The 26,559-nt window shown below is 39.8% G+C and overlaps 1 protein-coding gene across 6 annotated transcripts in view; it reads left to right on the top strand.

Annotated features, from left to right (window-relative positions):
- hif1aa (hypoxia inducible factor 1 subunit alpha a) overlaps positions 1–26,559 on the top strand; it is a 55,618-nt gene that overhangs the window by 11,506 nt on the left and 17,553 nt on the right. Inside the window, exons 2-10 of one of the 6 annotated variants that reach the window (XM_048538287.2) lie at positions 6,781–6,888; positions 7,701–7,891; positions 13,100–13,245; positions 13,678–13,759; positions 18,883–18,995; positions 23,195–23,397; positions 25,340–25,446; positions 25,779–25,926; positions 26,152–26,363. In XM_048538287.2, coding sequence (XP_048394244.1) covers positions 7,843–7,891; positions 13,100–13,245; positions 13,678–13,759; positions 18,883–18,995; positions 23,195–23,397; positions 25,340–25,446; positions 25,779–25,926; positions 26,152–26,363 — 1,060 coding nt within the window. In that variant the 5' untranslated portion in view covers positions 6,781–6,888; positions 7,701–7,842. Of the gene's footprint in view, positions 1–6,780; positions 6,889–7,665; positions 7,892–13,099; positions 13,246–13,677; positions 13,760–18,882; positions 18,996–23,194; positions 23,398–25,339; positions 25,447–25,778; positions 25,927–26,151; positions 26,364–26,559 lie in introns of those variants that run through there. The other 5 variants (XM_048538286.2, XM_048538284.2, XM_048538283.2 and 2 more) reach the window with 5 other exon arrangements.

Genomic DNA, 26,559 nt, shown 5'->3' with positions numbered 1-26,559 from the left:
GGGTACGTGAGATGCTGTATAAAATTATCTCAATAACTTTGACTTGGTTCATCAATTTCTGTTCTAGCCCATTCATGAGTATTTTAATTCCACAGAACTCTGCAATTTGTATGCATGTCATTTGTTTACGATAAGTTATAACACTGACCATTAGCAGATACAGTCCAAAGCTTTCGATGTACAACATTATCTAAAAATTATGGTGATTTGCATTTTTTCATCAAGTTATATCTTTGAAATGGAGCTTCTCTCAAAACACAAACTGCAGAGGCTGTAATCAGAAACAAAATCAGAAATTGCTGGAAAAGCTCAGCAGATCTGGTAGCATCCGTGGAGAGAAATATCAGAGTTAATGTTTCAGGTTGAGTCACCCTTCTGGGGATTAACTCTGATTTCTCTCCACAGGTGCTTTCTGGTTTGCTGAGCTTTTCCAACAATTTTTTTTTTTAATTTTAAGACGCATTCAGTTGGTGACTGCCCAGATTTCAGCAGGTCAGGGTGGCCTCTCCCACCAATCACTGTCTGGTGTTCATGTGTGCTGAATGACATTGGTTTTGCCAGTAATATACTCACGGTCATTGAAGAATCTGTTCTATTCATGTAGTCTGTTAGCAAATTTGCTTCAAAATGCGACAATGCCTTGCATTGTAGAAAAAAATTCCTCGTGTCATTGAAGGTAAAATGATTTTCTGGGTGAAAGGGTGCTGAATCAATGTCTTGTTCCTGTGACAGATGTTATCCATGTTAGTCATTGGTGCAGTGTTTTTATGATATATTTAAAGGCACTCCTAAAGTACATCTGTAAAAGGTGTCAAAGTGCATAGCAATTTGTCACATCTAGCTTATCAAAAGCCACCACATTCTTGCAGAATCCTTTCCTGTCCCAAAGCTCAAAAATGGGTATAGTAAACTCTTTGCACAGAAGTCTCCATAATTGGCATTATGATGCAAGGTTGAGGTGTGCATCAAGGTGCCTTGAAATTGAGACTGCAACATTTTGCCATTGTGTTTCCCTATGTTTGTAATCATCTGGCATTCAGTGAAATGTCAGTTTGAATTAAACACTCGGGTTCTTCTGTCCATGGCCTTTTCATGCAACAGCAATTATGTTCTGCACAAACCTTGGTATTACCCTAAGCTAATAAATCCCAAAGCAGCTTTCATGTATATCTATCCCTTTTATCAGTATGAAGATATACTGAAGGAGATGTCAAGGATATAATATCCTTTTTAGTACTGTTTTTGTTTGGTAGCTACAGGCTAAGTATCATTTAGATCAATATGTGGACTGACTTTGGGTGATTGCTGTGCTGTGTGTCACTACCCTGCATTAATTCACAATTTTTTGCCATTTTGACGTGTCATTTGGAAGGGCTTCAAATTGTGTAGACTCAAGCATACAAGACTATGGTATCAAGAGTTGATTTGCCCAGCCATTTTCTCCTTCTATAGTGGGTCAGATTTCAAACAAAAACGAGACAGGGTACAGAAAAAGGAGCGCGAGAGCTTAGTGACATGGTGCAGGGATAACAATCTCTCCCTCAGTGTTAGCAAAATGAATGAGCTGGTCGTCGACTTCATGAAGCTGAGTGGAGGACATGCCCCGGTCTGCATAAATGGTGTTTGAGATGGAGGTGGTCAAGAGCTTCAAGTTCCTGAGTGTAAATATCACCAACATTCTATCCTGGTCCATCTCTATCAATGCTGCAATCAAGAAAGCACACCAATGCCTCTACTTCCTCAATGTCCACAATGACTGACTTTCACCAAATTTTATAGATGCACCATAGAAAGCATCATGTCTGGATGCATCACAACTTAGTGTGGCAACTGCTCTGCCTAAGACTGCAAGAAATTACAGTGAGTTGTGAACACAGCACAGTTCACCATTTTAAAAAAAACCTTCCATCTACTGACTCCATCTGGACTTCCCACTTCTTCACAGCAGCCAACATAATAAAAAAAAACACCTCCCACCTTGGTTATATTCTATCCCACACCCTTCCTTTGTGCAGAAGATCCAAAAGTTTGAAAATATGTACCAACAGATTTAAAAACAGCTTCTTTCCTGTTGTTATCAGATTTATGAATGGAACGCTCCATATATTAGAGTTGATTTTTCTCTGCACCTTCTCTGTAGCTGTAACACTATATTCTGCATTCTGTTGCATTACCTGATGTACATAAGGTGTGATCTGTCCAGTTAGCATATAAAACAATACTTTTCACTGTATGTGGGTACATATGACAATAAATCAATCAAATAAAACACCCTGTTCAGCATACTTGATTTAAGGAATCATGCATTGTAATTTCATAACTAACAGTTGTTGAATTAATTTATCTGACTAAGAGAAATTGCAACATAAATGAGGTTGATGTATTCTAGTGGCAGTTAGCAAATTTTAAATATTAACAAGATTTACCTTCCCCTGACATCAAGCCTGAACTTAAAAAATTTTGATCCATTAATCCCTTAATATAAAGTAATCTTTAAGAGATCCATGTCTTACTGTACAGGTCACCTATCAATTTTGTGTCAAGCAGTTTGCTCTAAATATCAAACATACAGAGGAGAAGTCATCAGTGACGCAAAAAAGGTATGAACAGAGACTAGTACCTAATATTAAGGGATATCTAAAGCTTCTAGAAGCCTATAAACTGTAAAGAGACCAGAAAGGAAACCTGCTTGTGGAGCCAGAGTATTAACGAATACTATGCACATATCTTCAGTTAGACTGGTTGAAGAAGCTGTTCTTTTTCATGATGTTTGAAAGCATATTTGTTAGTATCATTCAAAATTATCACTTAAAGTGGTTTCCATTGGCAAAAGGGTCAAGAGCCAGAGATCTCAACGTGAGGTGTTTGACAAAAGACCCAACTGCAACATGAAAGTGTTTTTGTGCAGCGGGTGGTTGGGAACTTCAGGTGCACTGCCTACGTTTGTGGTAGAAGATACATTCTTAGCTGTCTAAAGTAAATCCGATAAGCACCTGGAGCTACGAGCAGGACGATGGACATTTATACTAGAAGTATAAATTTGGAAATGAATAGATCGATTAAAGTAATGAGCAAAAGATCATGTAAGAAAAAATGTCGCTTTCTGTGTCAATTTGAACACACAAATTTTGAGAACTGGACCAACAGTTTTCACTACCCTTTAAATATATCCAGGCTTGGGCTGATGTGAGGCAGGAATGTTATTTCCCATCTGACTGTCAGATATTGGCCATCTCTCCATGATATTTAATGGCATTACCAATGCCAAATTTGCCATTCAACATCCTGCAGGTTACCACTGATCAGAAACTGAACTGGATCAGCCATATGAATCAGTAGCCACAACGACACGAAAGAGCTACTTCCTCCGTCTCACCCTTGTCCATTCACCAACTGCAGAATAAAAGTTGCAGTTTTGGAAAGTGCTGTCAAAGTAGCCTTTAGAAGATGCTGAACTGCAACTTGTAGGTAGTACACACTGCTGTCAGTGCTGGAGAGTAAATATTTCAGGTGGTCGAACTGGTGTCAAACACCTCACCTGTTTTGACCTGAGTGGTAGCAAAGTTTGAATGCTGTTAAGTCCACCAATGACATTTTTTTTTTTCACAAAAACTCCGCGGTAGATTTCAACAAAATTTGGTAGAGAGAGAGAGTTCACTGGCCAAGGAGACACATTTTTAAATTTTGTTTGTTGATTTGAGCATCCATAGCTAGGACTGTTTTTATTGCCTCTGTCTAATAGCCCTGGAACAGAGTGCCTTGCAACTTGACTCAATTTAGCTTGGAAAAAATAGCATTGATGTAGATCTGGTGTCATGTGTAAGCCAGATGACACACATCCTTCTGAAAAGAAGTTTGTGTTTACAACCATCAACATGGTCACCATTTTGTCATCCGCTTTGTAGAACACCTACACTCAGTTCACAGTAAACAACTGCACCTCCCAGTCGCGAACCATTTCAACTCCCCTTCCCATTCCTTAGTCTACATGTCCATCCTGGGCCTCCTGCAGTGCCATAATGATGCCACTCGTAGGTTGCAGGAACAGCAACTCATATTCTCATAACTCACTTATAAGAAGGATGTGGAAGCTTTGGAAAGGGTGCAGGGGAGATTTACTAGGATGTTGCCTGGTACGGAGGGAAGGTCTTACGAGGAAAGGCTGAGGGACTTGAGGCTGTTTTCGTTAGAAGAAGGTTGAGAGGTGACTTAATTGAGACATATAAAATAATCAGAGGGTTAGATAGGGTGGATAGGGAGAGCCTTTTTCCTAGGATGGTGACAGCGAGCACGAGGGGGCATAGCTTTAAATTGAGGGGTGAAAGATATGGGACAGATGTCAGAGGTAGTTTATTTACTCAGAGTAGTAAGGAAATGGAACGCTTTGCCTGCAACGGTAGTAGATTCGCCAACTTTAGGTACATTTAAGTCGTCGTTGGACAAGCATATGGACGTACATGGAATAGTGTAGGTTAGATGGGCTTGAGATCGGTATGACAGGTCGGCACAACATCGAGGGCCAAAGGGCTCGTACTGTGCTGTAATGTTCTATGTTCTATGTTCCTCTTGGAAACCCTGCAGCCCAATGGTATCAATGTGGATTTCACCAGCTTCAAAATCTCCCCTCCCCCCACTGCATCCCAAAACCAGCCCTGCCTGCCTAACCTGTTCTTCCTCTCACCTATCCCCTCCTCCCACCTCAAGCCACACCTCCACTTTCTACCTACTAACCTCATCCTGCTCCCTTGACCTGTCCGTCCTCCCCGGATTGACTTATCCCCTCCCTACCTCCCCACCCATACTCTCCTCTCCACTTATCTTCTTTTCTCTCCATCTTCGGTCTGCCTCCCCCTCTCTCCCTATTTATTTCAGAATCCTCTCCCCATCCCCCTTTTCTGATGAAGGGTCTTGGCCCGGAACGTCAGCTTTTGTGCTCCTCAGATGCTGCTTGGCCTGCTGTGTTCATCCAGCCCCACACTTTGTTATGGTCACCATTTAACACAGCTATTTTTAATTCCAGGTTTATTGAGCTCAAATTTCACCATCTGCCACAGTAAGATTTTGAACGTGAGTTCCCAGATCATTAGATTGGAATAGTAATCCAAATAATAATAAGCTCCAGTGACATTAGCACTTTGCCACCAACTCACTTAGATGAGTTTTTTGGCAAAGATGCAGGTTCAGATCACAGATATTTTTTGGGCGTTTTGTAAACTTCGGGACATTGGGCAATTTCTAAATCAATCCACATTGTTCTTTTAAAAGAAGTTGTGCAGTGTAAGCACAGCTTTCAAGGTAGGTTGTTTAATACAGATTGCCCTACCAGTTAGGGAGCCTGGGACTTGAGAGAGTGCAATCTAAAAGTTGTGTTAAGTCAGTGAAGTCAACTTCTATGCAAGGTAGTAGAAGTTTGCAACTTGTATGAAAATTCATGCTAGATTACATGGATTAAGGTTGCCAATTTTGTTAGCCAAAGATAATGAGGGGTATTGGGCAAAGGCAGGGAATGGAGATGTGCTGCAGGTCATCTGTGATCTCATTAAATTATGGAACAGGCTGAAAGAGCGCATTTGTTTAATTCTGTTCTTAAGAATCTGCAGCAAATATAGATTATTCTACAGGAGAATTTTATTTGATGTTACTTCATTGCTTTAAAAAAATGTTACTGGTACACGTTAAATAAGCTATGGATTATTTTCAAAGTAACTCAGTTTTGTGACCCGGAAACCTTTGATCGGAAAGAAAAATAGTAAAGGAAACCTAAAGATACTCTGGTGTTGCAGCATTTCAAGAGAGGAAAACAATGTTAACATTTGAGATCTGAAACTTTGTATGTAATGCTCTCCTTACACTCTCTCCTTTGTGTTGCTCCAACTTTGCCTTTGTTTCTTTTAAGATTGAATAGTGCAAATATTGTAATAATGTTACAATCTAACTGTATAATTGAAATGTTAGTCTGGTATTCAGAAAGTATCCAGCTGTTCAAGTTAGGCAGGTGGCTCAGTATGCAATATTGATGATCTGCTTTTCGAATACCACTATAATTGTTGCAGTTGTTTTTCACAATAATAACCATAAACCGAGTACATGATTGAGGTTTTTCAAAAAAGGTTTTCATTTGGGATTGATATTTTTAAAACTTTTCATTTTAGCTGCTTTTCAGTATGTTTGATCTCACAAAAGAAATATTGTTTTGGTTTTGTTACAGTGTCATCTAGTGGTGAGTGTGGGTATTAAGGATTGCAATTGTCACAGCAATATCCTTAGCCTTGTCTTACCCCCGGCTCCTCGAACCACATGGATTTTGGCATGCCTTTATTTAGGCTACTGGAAATTGAATGTAAAATCTCGGTTAAGAAGAGGCCTTTAGCACTATGTAGCGCTAAACCCTGGGGAATCTAAATTTGTTAATGTGATCACTTTTTTCAGTTGAAATAAAAATCAAAGTTTACTTACTGAATTTAAACTATTAGAATACATGACTACATCTTTTTTTAAATTCATAATTGAGTTCATTTTTTTGACGAGCAGTGCAAAGACAGGAAGATCACCGGCCTGGTCAATTGTTGATTAATTGGTTGGGCTCTCTGAACTTGGGATGGCAGAAATCAGCTCAGGCTCTGTCTCCCGCTGTCTTTCCAGTGAACTTAGGGAAGTGTGTGTATTTGTACCTTTGAAACAGGTCATAAGTATTTTGGCAAATTAATGGGTTGGGTCCATTGGCAAGGATGAAATGTATCCACATGGATATAGGTTGAGTGTCTACATTCTCTCTCTCAGCTAAAACAATAGGCTCTAGCCCAAAGGCGTACTTGGAAGAAGCTGTCTTACTGACCTGGAAGGACTGGCTGACTGCTGAGCCACAATAATTGATGGACTTTGCTGAGGGTAACTACATACCTTTTAATCACTTGATTTTGTTTCATTGACTGCCGTAGGAGATAGAAAATTTTCAAATAATGGTTTTTCTTAACAAGGAGTTGCTTATTGATCTGAGAGATGAGTGTTGTAAAATGGGAAAAATTAGGAAAACATTCAATAGTTCAATTGACAATAGATTTTCAGGCTAATCCCAATCCCTGAATCTGACAGTTTTGACTTCAATGACTGAAGTTCTGTTATAAATAACAGTATGGTACCACGAACAGCTTTCTTCTGTATTTGCCTTCTGCGAGTAAAATAAAAATGAAGTATTTAATCAAATATTTGTCTGTCTGTTTATCTTTTCTTTCATATTGTATTAGATTGTATATTCCAAAAGTTGAATAACCATTTCAGTTCAGAGTACTATTCGGAGTTAAGATTCTTAACAGTGTTTCATGGGCAATCTCTAAAGTTTAAGACTTTACTTGTTAAAGATGCTGCATCAAAACGGTCAAGTCTTAGGAGCTCATTTATGTTACTCTGTTTTGAAGATTTATCTTTGTGGAGTCGTCAAGCAATACGCAATGCAGCCAATCTGAAGTTTATTTAAACACATCACTGTATTTTTTTTTGCCCTCTGCAAAATGTTAAGGTTTGGTATTTTTCCTGTTACTTCCTAAGCAGGGTTTGAGGTTGTTTTGTGCCTTGTGTGATTATTGGCAGTATTTGCCATATGTTCCCTGTTCTGGAATTGAATTTAAGGTGCACGTGAAGCTATTTGTTGCATTCTTGTTAGCTGACATGGCTTCTTACAGTTCTACTTTGAATACCAGCAGTGGTAGTTCCGAGAGAAGAAAGGAGAAGTCTCGTGATGCTGCGAGATTCCGAAGGGGCAAAGAGTCGGAGGTCTTCTATGAACTGGCTCGTGAACTCCCTCTTCCTCACAGTGTCACTTCTCATCTCGATAAAGCGTCTATCATGAGGCTAACTATCAGCTACTTGCGCATGAGAAAATTGCTTAATGCTGGTGAGTAATTTGTAGTAATTTAAAGTAGGTAGCATTTTTATATAAGTGACTAACAATTTAAACTAATTTACTGGCTGTGAAGCACTTTGGAATGTTCTGAGGACGTTTGAAAGATGAAGTATAAATACACAGCAATTTCTTTGTGCCCAAACTCTAATAGCTTTAGAACATTTACGTAGCTTTTCCATAAGTTGCCACAGATTTATTTTGCACCCAACATGGAAGGAAAGATTTGGCATGCCGTTTGTTAATTTTTTTTTGCTTCATAGGTCTCATTTCACTGAAACTGTGCCTCTGTACTAGCTACTTATTTCCAAACACGACATCATTTTATTTTATGCTAAGTGGAGAAATGCTGCAAATGTTTACAGTATTATTGGCTGGATTGTGGGACAGTGCTGATAATGAAGCTATTAGTCGCCGTTGCCTTCATTCCACTGAACTATGGAAATCCCAAAAGTTTCTGAGATTCTTTTCTAAAGGCCGTGTTGTTGAAACACCCCTCCTCCTCCTCACTACACAATAATGGGAATTACTTGAACTAACGAACATTTCCAGTTTTGCATTGTGCATCTTACTGTCAAAAACCCACAAAAATGTTATACCCTATGGCTACTCAAACTCTCTCATTGCTCCTGAGAAATAAAAAAATTGACATTCTAGACAAAAATTTAAGTAATAGCTATTTCATTTATATTTTTTCTTCCGGCTAACAGTTAAAATGAGTACAAATAAATACAACTTTGTTTTAACTGGCAAAATTCACAAATACTGTACTGAGATCTACTGTGATATGAGTATTTATGCTGTAAATAAATTATACCAGTGATGTAAACGTCCCCATCTTCACATTTCTCTGACTTAGCATGCATTTTTACATGGATTTTAGGAGGTGTGGTGATGTTTTGGTAGGCTTTTTTGAGGGATATTGATACTGGAACCTTTGCTTGGCCAGAATTTACTGCAGTTGTGTGCATGTCATGATTATCCAGAATATTTTATCACCCGACACTTGCCTAGTCCTATGGGTGCCACCTAACTAAAAGGTTTGCTGTATAAACAGTCAGTCATCTCAATATTTGAAAATTTAAAAGCATTGGAGATTGTATTTGCATGGGAATACTCAATCCCTTTGGTTGCTTACATGCTTGCTTACATCTCTGATACTGTAGATGAAGATATCCTATTTTTAAATCGTTGTCAGGAAAAGCAACAACCATACCAAAGATTTGCTGCATATTTGGAGTGGGATGGGTAGTGCAACTTGAGGTAAAGTGGCCTGAAGTGCTGCTGACTACCTAATTGAGGCCAATGTATCTGGTATTTTTTTAATATGCATTATAGTTTCAAATGTAATTGGATGCTTTCAGAATAAAGTTGTTGCTGAATCTTGATTCTATAAACAATTTTAAAATAACATACCCTATCTAAATACTTTAAGTGCAAGTTGTTCTGATTAATTATTATCATGTCTTAAACATTCAGGGTTTTTCATGTAGGTGGATGACAAAATGGCTACCATACCCAAGTAAACTAAACCTTGGTTAATGACTGTTGTTTTCAAAAGATGTAGCAGGGCTTAGAGATGGAATTCCATGAGTCTGTGGGTGGAGAGGTGAGGTCAGGTGTTTAAGGCACAGCGACCACTGGTGGGGGTGAAGAGAATGAGGGATGCATCAAACGATAGAGACCCTAGTTTAGGCCAATTCTGACCAGTTAGGATCAATAATGTTTGAATGGTATGTTGGCCTTCATTGCAAGAGATTTTTCAGTACAGGAACAGGTGTGTTGTTGCAGTTATTCAGGTCTTGGTGAAGCCACACTCAGAATATTGTGTGCAGTTTTGGTCTCCTTTTGAGGAAGGATGCTTTTACACTCGAGGGAGTGCAGCGAAGGTTTACCAGGTTGATTCCAAGAATGGTGTGTCTGATGTATGAGGAAAGATTGACTAGGTTGGGATTGTTTTTGCTGGAATTCAGACGAACGAGGTGAGGACATGGTAGATGTTCCCAATGACGGATTTGTCCAGAACTGGGGTCACCATCTGAGGATTCAGGATAGACCATTTAGGACAGAGATGAGGAGACAGTTCTTCACTCAAAGAGCGGTGAGCCTGTGGAATTAAAATAGTTGATGCCAAAACACTGAACGTATTCAAGAAGCAACGAGAGATAGCACTTGGGGCAAATGGGATCAAGTGTTACGGGGAGAAAGCAGAATTAGGCTGTTGAGTTGGACGAACAGCCATGATTGTGAAAAATGGCAGAGCAGGCTCAAGGGGCCAAATGGTCACCTCCTGCTCCTATGTTCTGTGTTTCTCTCCCTGACTTATGATTTTGGATCGCAGTTGTACTGTTACTTACTGTGATACAGGTGTACAATATATTACTGTTTATGAATTTTTAAAATTGAGGCTGATGTGATTTTGGTTTTGGTTAAAATGTTTCTTAAATAGACGTCCGAAAGTCATTGGAAAAGACACGAAGATGTAATTTTCAAGAACGCATGTAACTAAGTGCCTAACTAGATACCTGAGAGTTAATTAAAGTGTTTACAAAGTGGAGTCTTTTTTTTCTAAAGGGCGTTTAGGTAGGGCTTGTTGTTTTGAGTTCTGTTCAGAATCTGGCTTTAGTTCAGGAAACGAATTCTGTCTTAGAAGAATTTTCACATGCGAAGGTTCCAACCTGTAAGAATTCATGTATGAGTTTTCACACAGTCAGAACTGAAAGATGTTTGGGCTAACAGGGCTGGAAAGAAGCCTCTTGGCCATCCAAACTGGAAAAAGTTAAGTTTGACATGGAGGTGTCTGTTGGACTGGGGTGGACAAGGTCAGAAGTCACATGGCAGCAGGTTATTGTCCAACTGGTTTAATTGAAATCACAACTTTTTGGAGCACGACTCCTTTGTAAGGTGAAATGATGAGAAGCACACAGGCACAGAATTTATAGGCAGAGAAATCAAAAGATCATACAAATGGTGTGAGTGGTGTGTTGAGAAGCTCAATAGTATGTCTCTACAGGTGATCAAAAGTGTCAGACAATGTGAGTATAGTGTCAACAATTGAACAGCAAGTGAAGGGATGACTGATAATCCCTTTTATTGAGGCAGAGAGATAATTAGATAAGTTTAAAATGAGTTGATGCTGGAGACTTTCCAAATGGCTGGAATAACATGATCGGTAGAAGAGTCATATGCCAAGGGTCTAACCAAATTAACAAGTAGTCCAAAACTGTACAAACAATAGAGAGATCATAACTTGTTATCAAGGTGATGATATTACAAATACAGAATAGGATGGTGGGGTTACATGTAAGGCAGCATGAACCCAAGATCACAGTTGAGGCAGTCTTCATGAGTACGGAATTTGGCTATTGGTTTTTGCACTGTGATTCTATATTGTTATATATCGCGAAGGCTACCCTGGAGGATGCTTACCTGAATATCTTTTGACTGCTGAAGAGTTCCCCAACTGGGATGGAATGTTCCTGTTTGGTGATTGTTACGCAGTGTTCATTCATCTGTTGTCATACTGTCTGCATGTTCTTGCCAATATACCATGCGTCAGGGTCTCCTTGCCTGCAGTATATGAGGTAGATAACATTGGCAGCGTCACACGAGCATCTGCCATGAATGTGGTGGGTGTTGTTATCACGTGTGACACGAGTATCCTTGATCTCGCATGCCTTGCAGCGGTTGCTGTGGCAGGGGTGTGGTCTGTGTTGGCCTGAAGGCTAGATTGCTGTGAATGTTTATGGTTTGGCAGTAGTTTGAAGGGGAGAGGTTGACGTGTAGGGATGATCTTGGTAAGATGTTCATCATCAGTGACGAAGACAGTGGCAGGTTTCTCTGCTCTGGGGAAGTATAAGTCATCCCTTACCTTGTGACACTTCAGTAATGCCATCTGATACTTTTGATCACCTGCAGAGATGTTATTCAGACCACTGACACTCCACTCACACCATTTGTATGATATTTTGATCTCTCTGCCCGTAAATTCTGTGCCTGTGAGCTTCTCTTTTTATTTCACCTGACAAAGAAATAGTGCTCCAAAAGTTTGTGATTTCAAATAAACCTGTTGACAATAACCTGCTGCCGTTGACTTCTGAGCTTGTCCGCACCAGACCAACACTGACACCTCCATGTCAAACTTAACTCTTTCCAGTTTTAAAAATGGATAGTGATGAATTAGTGTTCAAGTGAACATTAAATTCCATGAGCCCTACGATTCAAAATTGCCCTTATTTTGGCTGATATCGTCTAAAGACAAATCAATGGCTCACTAATTTCAACAGTGATTTTACAACATGCAAAATAGTTTCCATTTATTATTTTTTGTTTTGTTCACTTCTGGGGTGTGGACATTACTGTCTGGGCCAGCATTTATTGCCTGTTCCTCGTTGCCCATGTAGTGTTGAGCAGTCCTTTTGCTGTTAGTAGACCCACAATGCCAATAAGAAGAGAATTCCAGGATTTTGACCCAATGACAGTGAAGAAACGCTGATTTATTTCCAAGTCAGGATGGTGAGTTGATTGCAGATGGTGTTCCCATTTGTATCTGCTGCCCCGTCCATCGAGTTAGTTAGAAATGGTCATGTTTGAAAGGGCCTGTCTAAGGTGCCTTGATGAATTTCTGCAATGCATCTTGCAGATGGTTCACATGGTGCTACTGAACATCAGTGGTGGAGGTAACGAATGTTGGTAGTTATAGTGCCAGTCGAGCTGGCTACTTGGTCCTGGATGGCATCAAGCTTCTTGAGCATTGTTGGAGCAAGCAAGTGAGGAGTATTCAGTTTTGGGAAATCTGGTAGTGCATTACTCACTGCATATTCCTCGCATTTGACCTACTCTTGCAGTCACTTTATTTGGCAAGACCTGTTGAATTTCTGGTCAGTGGTAGCTCCAAGAATGTTGGTAGTAGGGATTAAGTGATGTCAAGGGAAGGTGATTAGATTATCTCTTACAGGGATTGGTCATTGCCTGGTATTTGTGTAGCATGAAAATTATTTGCCACTTGCCAGCTGAAGTCTGAACATTATCTGAATCTGGTTTTAAATGAGTGTCTAAAAATGTTTATAAAAATGCTTTGAATTTGATGTATAAGGTGCTACATAAATGAGAGCCTTCTCTGTGAAAACGAAGTATTTATTTGAAGTTGAAATCTGTTAAGTGTTAATTAATTTTAAAAGGGAATTTATCTGGCCTGTGTAGGAGATGCTGAGGTAGAAGCTGACCTTGAGGAACAACTAAACAGCTTTTACTTGAAGGCCCTAGAAGGATTTGTCATGGTGTTGACACAGGATGGAGACATGATCTACATGTCTGAGAATGTGAACAAGTGCATGGGGCTCACCCAGGTAAAGATGATCATATTTGTCTACTCTAAATGGGTTTAGTATGATTATGATACATTTCTGTGCAAAGGGCAGATGACTAAATGGTGAAAGTTTAAAAATTTCCAGACTTTTAATACTTATTCACTTAGTGGAATACCTGTTTACTGTTTTGAACATCAACTTTTTATTCTTTAGAGGTGCTATACAGAAATCAAAATCTCTGGTGAAGGGTCTAGGCCCAAAACGTCAACTTTTGTGCTCCTGAGATGCTGCTGGGCCTGCTGTGTTCATCCAGCCTCATATTTTATTATTTTAGAAAATGAGACATGTCTTGGCCATTTTTTTTCTAACTGCATACAAACACAGAAGCTCTATTTCTCAAAAACTGCAATTAATGTACTTGACACAATCTTGAATACCGTGATTAGTGTATTCTTTTTCCCCCATTAACAGTTTGAGCTGATCGGGCACAGTGTTTTTGATTTCACCCATCCTTGTGATCATGAAGAGATAAGGGAAATGCTTTCTCATAGAGGTAAGAAAATATGGCATTAACACTTGCCCTGAGTGCACACAGCTGTTGACTTACTCATTTAATTGCAACAAGTCCCTTCCTTTGACACCCAGCAATTCATACCACACAATTTTTTTACAGTGCTAAACATTTTAGCATTTTGTACTGCCAATTAATGACTACACTAGCATTTCAGGTTTGCCCTTTCTTATTAAATTCTTTTTTTTCCACATTCTCTACTAGTTATTTGTGCTTAATCTTTTATACACTTTATTGGTGCTTCACTGCTGTACTGTTAAGTAACAAAGCTACAAACTAGATCTGTACCTAATTTCCAAAGCTGAACTTTGTGCCCTTGATAAAGATTGCATACAGCTTTAACTTCTTTCCTCATAAATGCTGGTTGATAGGTGCTGGAGGAAGTGAGGGACAGGAAAGTTAAACACTGAAAGATCAGCACACAGCTGATTTTAATGGGTAAATGGCATGCAGAGTGGTTAGGTTAATGACCATAAGAACAATGGATTTCTACAGCTCAGTGGTATTTGTCAAGCTTTTTTCCTGTTATACAACCAATCCATTTGTGAGTAGGTGGTAAAGCTGTTTAGCTGATCAGATTGGCTAAAAGAACTCCTACCTTTAAATTGCTTTCAGCAACCATAACTACACGTTTGTAATTGACAGCCTGAGTCCGAGTCCAAAGCAAAGGTTAGCATTACAGCCACGTTAAGTATTTATCTCTCTGACACAACGAATGGCATGTCAAGTTTCTTACTGTTATAATTTGATAATAGTTTGAACTGTACGCTGACAACAGTCTCAAAATGGAGCTGTGCTGAATCCGAGACCTTGTCTAACTATTTGGTCAGGTTAAAGTTTAGTTTAACTTTAGCGTTTTGGAATTGGGCTAAATATGTTTCTATTTGAATGTCTATTGGATTCTTGCATCACTATCTCTAATTAGCTGCCTAATCTGCATCTGCCTAATATTTTGATTACAAAAGGGAGGCAATGGCCAAGTGATATTATTGCTAGATTGTTAGCCCAGACAACGAATAATATTCTTGGGATCTGGGTACAAAACCTGCCACAGTGGATAGTTGGATTTGAAATCAATTTTGAAAAATGCAAAATTAAGAATATATTGATGACCACAAAACTATCGTTGATTGTCATAAAGACCTCTCTGGCTCAAAATCCAAAGGAACTGCAGATGTTGGAAATCAAAAATAAAAACACGTTGCTGAAAAAAAATTAGCAGGTCTGGCAGTATCTGTAGAGAGAAAGCAGAGTTAACCTCTCAGGTCCAGTGACCCTTCAGAACTGACAGTAGCTAGGAAAAGGTTGGTATTTATGCAAAAGGTTAGGTGGGGAACGGGAGAGGAATAAATGGTGGAGCGAAAAGCATTTGGACAAAGGACAGGGTAAAGCCCGGGAGAATGAATAACTGATAATGGGGCTATGACATTGGGTTGTGTGTGGAAGCAGCCAGTGTGGTGATAAGGCCTGATGTGTGGGGTTGAGGGAAAGACATGGCGGGCGAAGGTGCTCAAGTCCTGAAGTTGTTAAACTCTATTGAATGCAGAGTTCCCAAGCGGAAAATGAGTAACAAGTTTTGCTGCAGATGTTGGCCAGAGAACTTGGTGGTGTGTTGAAATGAGAGGCAGCTGGAAGCTGAAGATAGTTTTTGCAGATTGCTTTGCAGGACACCTACATGCTGTCGCCCAGTCTGAGCAGCAAATGCAGTAGATTAGACTTAGTGAAGTGCAGGTAAAGTACTGCTTCACTTGGAAGATGTGTTTGGGGCCTTGGTGGTGGAGGGAGTAAACTGGCAGGTGTTACACTTCCTGCGATTGCAGGGAAAGGTGCCATGGGAGTGTGGGTTCACATTGGGAGTAAAGAAGTTAAACAGGGTGTGCAGGAGGAAACGGTCCCTTGCAGAAGACTGACAAGGAAGGGGAGGGAAATATGTCTGGTGGCATCAAGCTAGGAATGGTGGAAATGGCGACTGATGATCCTGTGGATGTGGCTGCTGGTGGGATGGTAGGTGAGGACAAGGGGAGCTCTAATGCTGTTGGGGGTAGGGGAGGGGGTTGCACGTGACTATCAATTGCAATTTGGGGAATCCTCAGTTGAGAAAGGAGGAGGATATTTCTGAGGCCTCCTTGTCAAAACAGGTCTGACAGAGACAGAGACTGGGAGAATGGTATAGATTCTTTACAGGAAGTAGGGTGTGAGAATGACAAAAAAGCAAAGTTGCTGGAAAAGCTCACAGGTCTGGCAGTATCTGTAAAGGAAACAACAGAGCTAACGTTCCTGGTCTGAAGTTCTGAGGAAGGATCACTGGACCCGAAATGTTAACTTTTTTTCCCTTCACAGATGCTGTCAGACATGCTGTGCTTTTCCAGCAACTTTGTTTTTGTTCCTGATTTACAGCATCCGCAGTTCTTTTGGTTTTTATTAGGGTGTGAGAATATATAGTCAAGGTAATTGTGGGAGTCATTGGGTTTGTAGTGAAAATCTGCCATCGTCATCTGATCTGGCCTACTTGTGGTTCCAGACCCACAGCAATGTGGTTGACTGTCGACTATCCTGTATACAATTAGAAATGATCAATGAGTGTATGCTGGCCCAACCAGCGACGCCCACATCTTGTGAATAAATTTTTGTTTTACCCAGGAATAAATTTGCCGTGAATGGCTATCTGAGCGGATGTTTATTTGGATATTTGACCTTTTCACTTGCAGAAATTCAAGTTATGCATTAAAGCAACTAAGTGCTAATTTGTTACATGCAATTACACAGGCTATATGGTGTGGAGGTGCTGGTGTTGGACTGGGTTGACAAGGTCAAAAATCACATGACACCAGGTTACACTCTGACAGGTTTAGTTGAAGACACAAGCTTTTGGCTTCTCACTTCTCATTTGAGTGTTAGAGAGAGATGGCATCAGACGCAGAATTTATAAGCAAAGGGTCATAGAACAAATGCAAATATGTTGAACAAACCTAACATGTCTGTTAGAAATTCTGTAATTTGCACCTTAATCCTTTCAAGTCACCTTCAGGTGTCCGTCAGATGAGGAGGAATGCGAAGGACACCTGAAGGATGCCTTTATAAGAACAGGATATGGTGCTCAATTCATCGATCACTAATTATGATGTGGCACGGCAAGAAACCATCGTGACCTCCTCGGAACACAGACACGAGAGGGTGAGGGTGCCCTTCGTTGTCCAGTACTTCCCAGGAGTGGAGAAACTATACAATGTTCTTCGCAGCCTTTAACATGTCGTCTGACAATGAGCATATCACCAAGATCTTCCCTACACCTCTACTTCTCACTGTCAAACAACGGCCAGACCTCAAACGGACGATTGTTCGCAGCAAACTACCCAGCCTTCAGGACAACATCGACCACAACACCATACAACCCTGTCACTGGCGACGTCTGCAAGATATGTCAGATCATCGACATGGGCATTACCATCGCATGTGGAAACACCACCCAACACGTGCACAGCAGTTACGCATGTGACTTGGCCACTCTAGTCTATATCATGTTGTAGGCCAGGATGCCTCAAGGCATGGTATATTGGTGAAACCATGCAGATGCTATAACAACGAATTAATGGACACCGTGCAACAATCGCCAGACAGGGGATTACCCTCCCACTCGGGGGAACGTTTCAGTGGTCAAGGACATTTGGCCTCGGATCTTCGGGTAAATGTTCTCCAAGGCAGATTTTGGGATGCACAACCGCACAGAATCACAGAGCAGAGACTGATAGCCAAGTTAGGTACCCAGGAGTATGGCCACAACTAGGATCTTGGGTTCATGTTGCACTACAGGTGATCCCACTAACTATACACTTGCATATGTGCGTGCACACACAGGGGTCAATTTGCATTTTCACCTTTGTAATTGCATATACATTGAATTTTGTTGAATAGCGCTCAATTTGTAGACAGTCAATGTGGAATTTTATAAATTCCTACTTTGACTCACAGTTGATGCGCAGCCAGATTCTAAATAAGGCCTCACGTCTAAAATGCATTGTCTGACTTGGGATATTGCTTCTTGAAGGCTGAGCCAACTCATAAAACCTTTAGTTATCTTGGGGCAGTGACTTGAAAGAAATTCAGGGAATTTGCATATTAATCCTGTGTAACTGAAGATTTAATAGCCATCTTAGGTTTGTCCAACACATCTGCATTAGTTATATGATCCTTTGATCTTTTGCTTAGAAATTCTGTGTCCGATGCCACCTCTCTCGCTGACACTTGAAGAAAGAGCACGACTTCAAAAGCTCGTGTCTTCAAATAAACCTGTTGGACTGTAACCTGCTGTCGTGTGTTTTTTGACCTTAAGATGAATAGCATAGAAATGCTGAAACGGGCCATGTGGCCTAACTATTCCATGCTGTTGTTTCTGCTCTATTAATACTTCCTCCCACCTTTTCCTTCACTAAATCTGCTGCCATAATTTTCTACCTCCTATGCTTGTTCGTCTACCTATTTAATGTATAGGTATTATTTGCTTCAACAGCTCCCTTAATTATTTGAGTGAAGAGTCTTTTGCAAATTCTTTTGTGTTTTCTGACAGTCTATTGATACTGATATTGATGGCCTTTAATTGCGCTGTACAATACAAAGCATTCTCTGTATCCATTCTATCAACACTTTTCAATAAAACTATGAAATCTATCAGCTCAACCCTCAGCTTTGTTGGGGAAAGAAGAAACCCAGTCTGTTGATCTTGTCCTGATGTATACCCATGTATTTCTGGTATCTATTTGTAAATGCTTTTCTGCACCTCGCCAAGTATCCCTCTCTGCTTGTTCTAATATAGGACAGAAACATTATGCAGTACTATCTGGGCTTAACCAGGTCAGATATAGGCTTAAAAATAGAAGCTATTGCTTGATATATTTTTTAAATGATCTCGCTAACCTGTGCTTTTAATGATAATTTAATAAAGCCAGATTGGGAATGTTTGTTTAGAGCTGTTTGGCAAAAGAAATTTAGAACAAGAAAATTCTGCTGACTTTCTTGATCCAATACTTTGTTTTAAACCTGGCAGTGTTATTTTAATCACTCATTTGCCAAATACATGTTAGTAATTTATCATCATTTCTGCAATGTAGGACTTCAGAAGAAGGGGAAGGATCAAAACACTGAGCGCAATTTCTTCTTGAGGATGAAGTGTACTTTAACGAGCCGAGGCCGCACTGTTAACGTCAAGTCTGCAACATGGAAGGTTAGCAACTTGTTTGTAAACACATTGAATTAACAGTTTTTAATTTTATGTTATCTAAACATCACTGGATGACCAGTATTTACCCTTGGACTACAGCAGTTCAAGACTGCTCAACATCATCTTTCCATGTGACATTCTGCAGAACCACAGTGCTGTGAGGAAGGAAGTTTCAGGATTTTGAGCCAGAAAGCAGAGGGAAAATTGCAACATATTGTCAAGTTTTCAGTGTTTCCCATGCGTTTGTTGTCCTAGGGTTTCATTTGATTTTTGTTGAATAAATTATTCTGACTTGAAATGTCAGGATAGTTAGGACCTTGTTTTCTTTTAGGAAGTGATAAACCCATGATATGGTAGACCTTATGAAAAAGATGTTTGTCAAATTATTAGATGAAAAGCAATAATATAAATTCAAAGTTATGAAACTAAATTTGATGATTGGGTTTTTAAAAATTAGTTGATGGGGGTAAGTTGTGGCATTGTTGAAGGCAACTCGGGTTGTACTTGCCTAAGATATGTAAGCAGGCAGAATGATTTCATGAAATAACGATGGCAGGTGTGAAGTGTTGCAGATATTGGGTGAAATACTGACAAACAGGAATGGTGTTTCTGTATCTTTTGGAAGTGATTTTTCTTTATAATTCATTCAGGGATGTGGACATTGTCTGCTGACCAGCATTTTCTGCCTATCCCTTGCTGCCCATGAGAGAAAAGGAGATCTCTGAATTCTTGTAGACCAGATGCTAAGCACGTCTATTCAATGTAAAGCAGTAAAGACGATTTATAATCATCTAGAAAAGAATAAATTGATTAGGGATAGTCAGCACGGTTTTGTGAAAGGAAGGTCGTGCCTCACAAACCTTATTGAGTTCTTTGAGAAGGTGACCAAACGGGTAGATGAGAGTAAACCAGTTGATGTGGTGTATATGGACTTCAGCAAGGCGTTCGATAAGGTTCCCCACAATAGGCTATTGTACAAAATGCGGAGGAATGGAATTGTGGGAGATATAGCAGTTTGGATCGGAAATTGGCTTGCTGAAAGAAGACAGAGGGTGGTAGTTGATGGGAAATGTTCATCCTGGAGACCAGTTACTAGTGGTGTACCGCAAGGGTCGGTGTTGGGTCCACTGCTGTTTGTCATTTTTATAAATGACCTGGATGAGGGCATAGAAGGATGGGTTAGTAAATTTGCAGACGACACTAAGGTTGGTGGAGTTGTGGATAGTGATGAAGGATGCTGTAGGTTGCAGAGAGACCTAGATAAGCTGCAGAGCTGGGCTGAGAGGTGGCAAATGGAGTTTAATGCAGACAAGTGTGAGGCGATGCATTTTGGTAGGAGTAACTGGAAGGCAAAGTACAGGGCTAATGGTAAGATTCTTAGTAGTGTAGATGAGCAGAGAGATCTCGGTGTCCATGTACACAGATCCTTGAAAGTTGCCACCCAGGTTGACAGGGCTGTTAAGAAGGCATACAGTGTTTCAGCTTTTATTAATAGAGGGATCGAGTTCCGGAACCAAGAGGTTACACTGCAGCTGTACAAAACTCTGGTGCGGCCGCACTTGGAGCATTGTGTACAGTTCTGGTCACCGCATTATAAGAAGGATGTGGAAGCTTTGGAAAGGGTGCAGAGGAGATTTACTAGGTTGTTGCCCGGTATGGAGGGAAGGCCTTACGAGGAAAGGTTGAGGGACTTGAGGCTGTTTTCATTAGAGAGAAGGTTGAGAGGTGACTTAATTGAGACATATAAAATAATCAGAGGGTTAGATAGGGTGGATAGGGAGAGCCTTTTTCCTAGGATGGTGATGGCAAGCACGAGGGGGCATAGCTTTAAATTGAGGGGTGAAAGATATAGGACAGATGTCAGAGGTAGTTTCTTTACTCGGAGAGGGAATGGAACGCTTTGCCTGCAACGGTAGTAGATTCGCCAACTTTAGGTACATTTAAGTCGTCATTGGATAAGCATATGGACGTACATGGAATAGTATAGGTTAGATGGGCTTGAGATCGGTATGACAGGTCGGCACAACATCGAGGGCCGAAGGGCCTGTACTGTGCTGTAATGTTCTATGTTCTAGTAATCAACAAAGCCATTTGGCTATTAAATACTACATCTACAATGGAGGATGGCCAGTAACAAAGAAACTGATTCTCAACCAGTTCTGGTTGTGTAGCACAGTGTCTAAGTGGATCGGAGGCCGTACTCTGCAGAACCAAGAGTTTAAATTCCACTATCAGCAGTGATTACTGGAAACAAAAACAGAAATTGCTGGAGAAACTCAACAGGTCTGGTTGCATTTGTGGAGAGAAAGCAGAATTAATGCTTCAGAACAGTTCATGTGAGAAACACCTGAACTTCAACCTAATCCCAATTACCAACACTTGGCCCATAGCCTTACAGCGTGCCACGTGCTCATTGGGGTACTTTTTAAAGTATACAATGCAATTCATCACTACCCTCCTCCCAGGCAGTGCATTCTGGACCATCACTACCATCTGGATTTTAAAACAAAAGGTCTTTTCCGCACATCACCCATCCTCCATGCCGTCGCCATAGACCTCCTGTCCTTCACCTTGAACCAGTGTTTTTTTATGACTAACCCTTCAACTAAGGGAGCAGTTGCTCCTTCTCCACTCTACTCGTGTCCCTCAATCAGAATGCCCCTTAGCCTTCTCTGCTCCAACAAAAGCAGTTCAAGCCTATCCAACTTCTCCACAACTTAAATGTTCTATCCCAGGCAGCATCCTGGTGAACTCCTCTGCACCCCCTCCAGTGCAATCACAGTACTCTAGCTGTTATCTTGCCAGTGTTCCAATTTCATCATGCTTTCCCTGCTTTTGTAATCTATGCCTTTTTCACCACTCTACTAACATGTACTTCTACCTTCTCAAGATCTATGGACAAACACGCCAAGATTCCTCTGTTCCACAGATCGTCCTAGTGTCATGCTGTTAGTTGAATAATTTCTTGTCAACTTACTCCTTCCAAAGTATATCACCTTGTGCTTTTTCAGGGTTGAATTCGATCTGACACTTATCTGCCTATTTGACCATCCCTTTTATGTCAAGTGCCACCCATTCCCTTTCTTCTTCAGGCCACCTTTTCTGCAGTGTGACCACCTCTCTAAACATGCTCTCCACAATGCTGTTAGACTTGCAGGTGCTCCAAGGTGTCCCCAACCACCTTCCAGCTCTGAAAACCGAGCTTCCACAAGCTGCAGCTAGACACACTTTCAGCACACGTGCTGGTCCTGCATTTGGAGTATTGTGTGCAGTTTTGATCTCCACATTACTAGAAGGACATGTTAGCTTTGAAGAGAGTGCAGAGAAGGTTCACCAGGATGTTGCCTGGTCTCGAGGGCATTGACTATGAGGAAAGGTTTAAAAAGACGAGGATTGTTTTCACTGGAAAGACAGTGGTTGAGAGGAGACCTGATAGAGGTCTACAGAATTATGAGAGGTATAGATAGGGTGGAACCGCAGACAATTTTCCCAAGGTTGAAGTTTTCAATTACAAGAGGGCACAGGTTCAGTATAAGAGGAGGAAAGTTTAAGGGAGATGTGCAAGGGAAACTTTACACGCAAAGAATGGTAGGAGCCTGGAAAACATTGCCAGTAGTAGTGCTGGAAGCTGGCACATTGGCAAAATTTGAGGTGTTTGGACATCTATATGATTAGGGAGAAAATAGAGGGATAGGGATTGAATAAGGGCAGGAGGTTTTCCTTCATCTGGGTTGTGGTCTGTGATTTCAGCTCAGTAAATTCTAAGACTCAACCATAATTGATGGAATCGATGAGAGAGAATCACTGAAGATGCCTCTTCTGGTTACTATTTAATTTCTTTTGCTGAAAAGTAGCAAGTGAAGATAGGAATTCACCTTCTGAATGAGCAATGTAATGATTTGGAAAAGTAAAATCCAATTCCTTGATTCGTCTGTTTAAATTTGGAAAGCTTTGAAAGTATTCTCTTTAGCATTTCCTTCCCTTTGAAATGTCAGGAACAATTACTTCTTGATGAGCTGGTGGAGATGTAGCTATTCTATAACAGATGTTGGGGTTAAGTTGACATTTCCTCTATTTAAAGCGTTACTGAAAATTCCAATCAAGACTTTATAGTCGCTTCACAAATGTTATTAAATTACTCAGTCAATGATGTGCTTAAAACCCTGGGAATTGCAAAAACTAACTTTCATGATTATCTTCAGGTCCTTCATTGTACAGGACATATTAGAGTATACAATTCCAGTAATGAGCAGACCCATTGTGGTTACAAAGAACCACCCATGACCTGCTTGGTTTTGATCTGTGAACCTATTCCGCACCCCTCGAACATAGAGGTACCACTGGATAGCAAGACATTTCTGAGTCGTCATAGCCTGGACATGAAGTTTTCTTATTGTGATGAGAGGTGAGTTACGTCTACATTGGAAAATGTTTCCCATGTCATGTTAAGCTTCTCCTCTTTCTGAAGGGGTAAATGTACTGTTCAGTTTAAATTTTATCAAGGTCTTGATGTGAACAATTCAAATATGCACTAAGTTGTCTCCAGATTTATTCTGTAGAATGAAGTGAAGAAAGTAGTAGCAAGAAAAATAATTTCTCTATGAAAATGCTACCTAATTTAGAACTCTAAAGGATGAATATCATCAAATAATGCAGCTTTAATGGTGAAAATATTTTAAGTTTAATTTCCCTGAAAAGGCAAGATTTATTCCACTGTTTTGTTAAATCTGGTTTCTTGACTTGCCAACAGTTTGCTGTAAGCCTAATTGGCATTGTGAAGAAAATGCAATCTCACGTAAACGGTATTTGCACTTGTAGTACAACACTTGTGTTTAAAAATAATCAAGCAGCACTTATCTAACGTCTCTAATTATTCCAAAACTAATTACCTAAAATATTAAATATTTTAAGATACTAAACCTAAATATTAAAACTTCTACTTTCGCTTGACTCCTTTAAGTTCGGGGCTATTGGATAGTTCGCTTGATTCTCACATGAACTAACAGAGTTAGAGAGTTCTTTAAATTGATGCAGTTAATTGCAGTTAATAAAATAACTGAGGCATGATAAAGTTTATGTAAACATTGAGGAATTTAAAAACTAAACGTGCTGCATTTCTCTATCAAATTTGTATACTGATTTAGTTATACATTGGACTGATGAAATATGAATTTTGTATAGTGATATTGTTTGATATAAGTGCCTTCTATAAATCTTAAACAGAAGTCTCCATTGTTTTAGAATATACTTATGTAGTGCCATTGAGGACATCAAAACATCCCAAAATGCTTTACATATCATTATGTATTATAAATGTACTCACTTATGGAAATGTAGCAACCACTTTGTGATAATCTTTTGGGGTTTGAGAGGTACCTACTGAAAAAGCACAGTGGGGATAACTCCATTGATTTTATTTGAGCCTATGCTGTTGGATCTTTTAGCCACACCTGGGGCCTTAGTTTAATGTCACTTCTGAAAGAAGGCACCATATAATGCTATGCTTTCTCAGTACTCTACTGGAGTGACAGCATAGATGTTTATCCAAGTTACTTGAACTTGAAACACGTAGCCTTCTGATTAGCTAAGAAAGCTGCCAACTCAGCCAGCAATGACGCCTAAAAAGATCACTGATATTTACTGAAAATAGAATAAACAACGTAAAACAGAAACCTGCACATTTTAATTTGCATTTTATTACACTAAGCACATGCTTCTAAATTATAAGATCTGAAACTGCATTTTTCACTATAAATTGAATTAGATTAAAACATTGTATTCCGGGACACTTTCATTTATGGATGTGTCTCACTCCTCATCTGTAACTGCTGTGAGTAGCAGTAAAACTTATATGTAACTGTCAGGCACAAGTATGGAACTTAATGTTACTTTCAGCTGTACTTATTTTAACATCTTAACATTTGAGGAAGGATGAAAAAAATACCCTGTGGTACAGCTTTATAAACCTTGTTGTATGAACAAAACTAGGGTACCTTAGGTAAAGCATTGGAAATTCTTCATTAATCCCCTAAAGCACTCGAGCCGAAGGAGATAATGCTTAGTTTTTGTAACTTGTAACATTTTTCCCTTCTCTCATTCAAATGATCTTCAGAGTCGGTTTTGTTTTGAATGTAAATTCTGAAATTATAGATTTCCATGCTGATCAAAAAGTGTTTATGCTCCCTCAACATAATCTTCAATATATTCTTAGAAAGTTTTGATCAGAATATCTAGTCTGACGCTGGGTGAAAGCAATGCACTTAATTTTACATCGTAACTGTTTTATAGTGAACTTTTACACTAATTGATGTTTTCGTGTGTACGCATCTTTTTGTTTTAAAATGCAGAATAACTGAATTAATGGGATACCAGCCAGAAGAATTGTTGGGCCGCTCTGTCTATGAATTTTATCATGCTGTGGATTCAGACCATCTGACCAAAACCCATCATGATTGTAAGTTATTTTTACAAATAATTTTCTCAGTACTTTTCTCCCCTCTGCTGAATCCTTATTAACATATATTTTCAAGGATATCAAACACTTGCCCAGTGCCTTCCTGAAATGTCACTGAACTGCGATTTGTGGTGAACTGTACTTAACCTAGTTGAGTCTGATATGTGGACACCTGGACTTTTAGTAGCATCGAGTGCATGCCCCCTTAATGAGTACTGCACCATATAAGTATGTAACTTGCATGTGTTCCCTGTTGTGAAGTACTGATCTTGGCTGAAAATGTTTTGTGTGTTTATGAATGACAATTAATACTTGTTAAAATTTTGCTTTAGTATTTACTAAAGGCCAGGCCACAACTGGTCAGTATAGGATGTTGGGCAAAGAAGGTGGCTATGTTTGGGTGGAGACACAGGCCACTGTGATCTACAACAGCAAAAACTCCCAGCCCCAATGCGTGGTCTGTGTGAACTACGTTTTGAGGTAAGCATCTGAAATCAGCATCTTGTGTAGTTGAGATTATTTTAGGAAGTATCTTGTATTAATATTTGCAAAATAGATACTCATTAGAATTAAATAATTATGCAAATGTTGTAAAAGTTACACTAGTAGGCATTTGTACACGTGAATAGTTGCATAAGTACGAACATATTGAAATCTTTTCTGAAGCTGATGGTGTAACTTGTACTGTTTTCATTCCACCCTCAGTGGTCTAGTTGAGAAAGATGTGATTCTTTCACTGGATCAGACTGAAAGTGTATCTGTTGAGAAGCCCGAGGAACCTAGAAAGAACCCTGTTTCATCCACAAATGAAGAAACCAATAATCTTTTTGACAAACTGAAAGAGGAACCAGAGGCTTTGACTCAACTTGCACCAGCTGCAGGTGATACAGTTGTCTCACTGGATTTCAGCCCCTCAGGTTGGAAATTGTTGCTGTGCATCATATTATGTATTTTTTTTGTGCCTAATACAAATTCTGCAGTAGTCAGGTGATTTGCAAGCGACTTACCTTGGATACTAGTTCAAATTCCAAGACACTGTATCACTATCAGGGCCAGTGCTTTCTATTATCCGTCTCTGCTGGTCCAAGAAAAGAAACAGAACAAGCAATTAAC

Source organism: Stegostoma tigrinum, chromosome 10, assembly GCF_030684315.1.
Source record: "Stegostoma tigrinum isolate sSteTig4 chromosome 10, sSteTig4.hap1, whole genome shotgun sequence".
NCBI lineage: Eukaryota > Metazoa > Chordata > Chondrichthyes > Orectolobiformes > Stegostomatidae > Stegostoma > Stegostoma tigrinum.
Note: the sequence above shows the minus strand (reverse complement) of the source record. Positions and strands in the feature narration are given on the sequence as shown.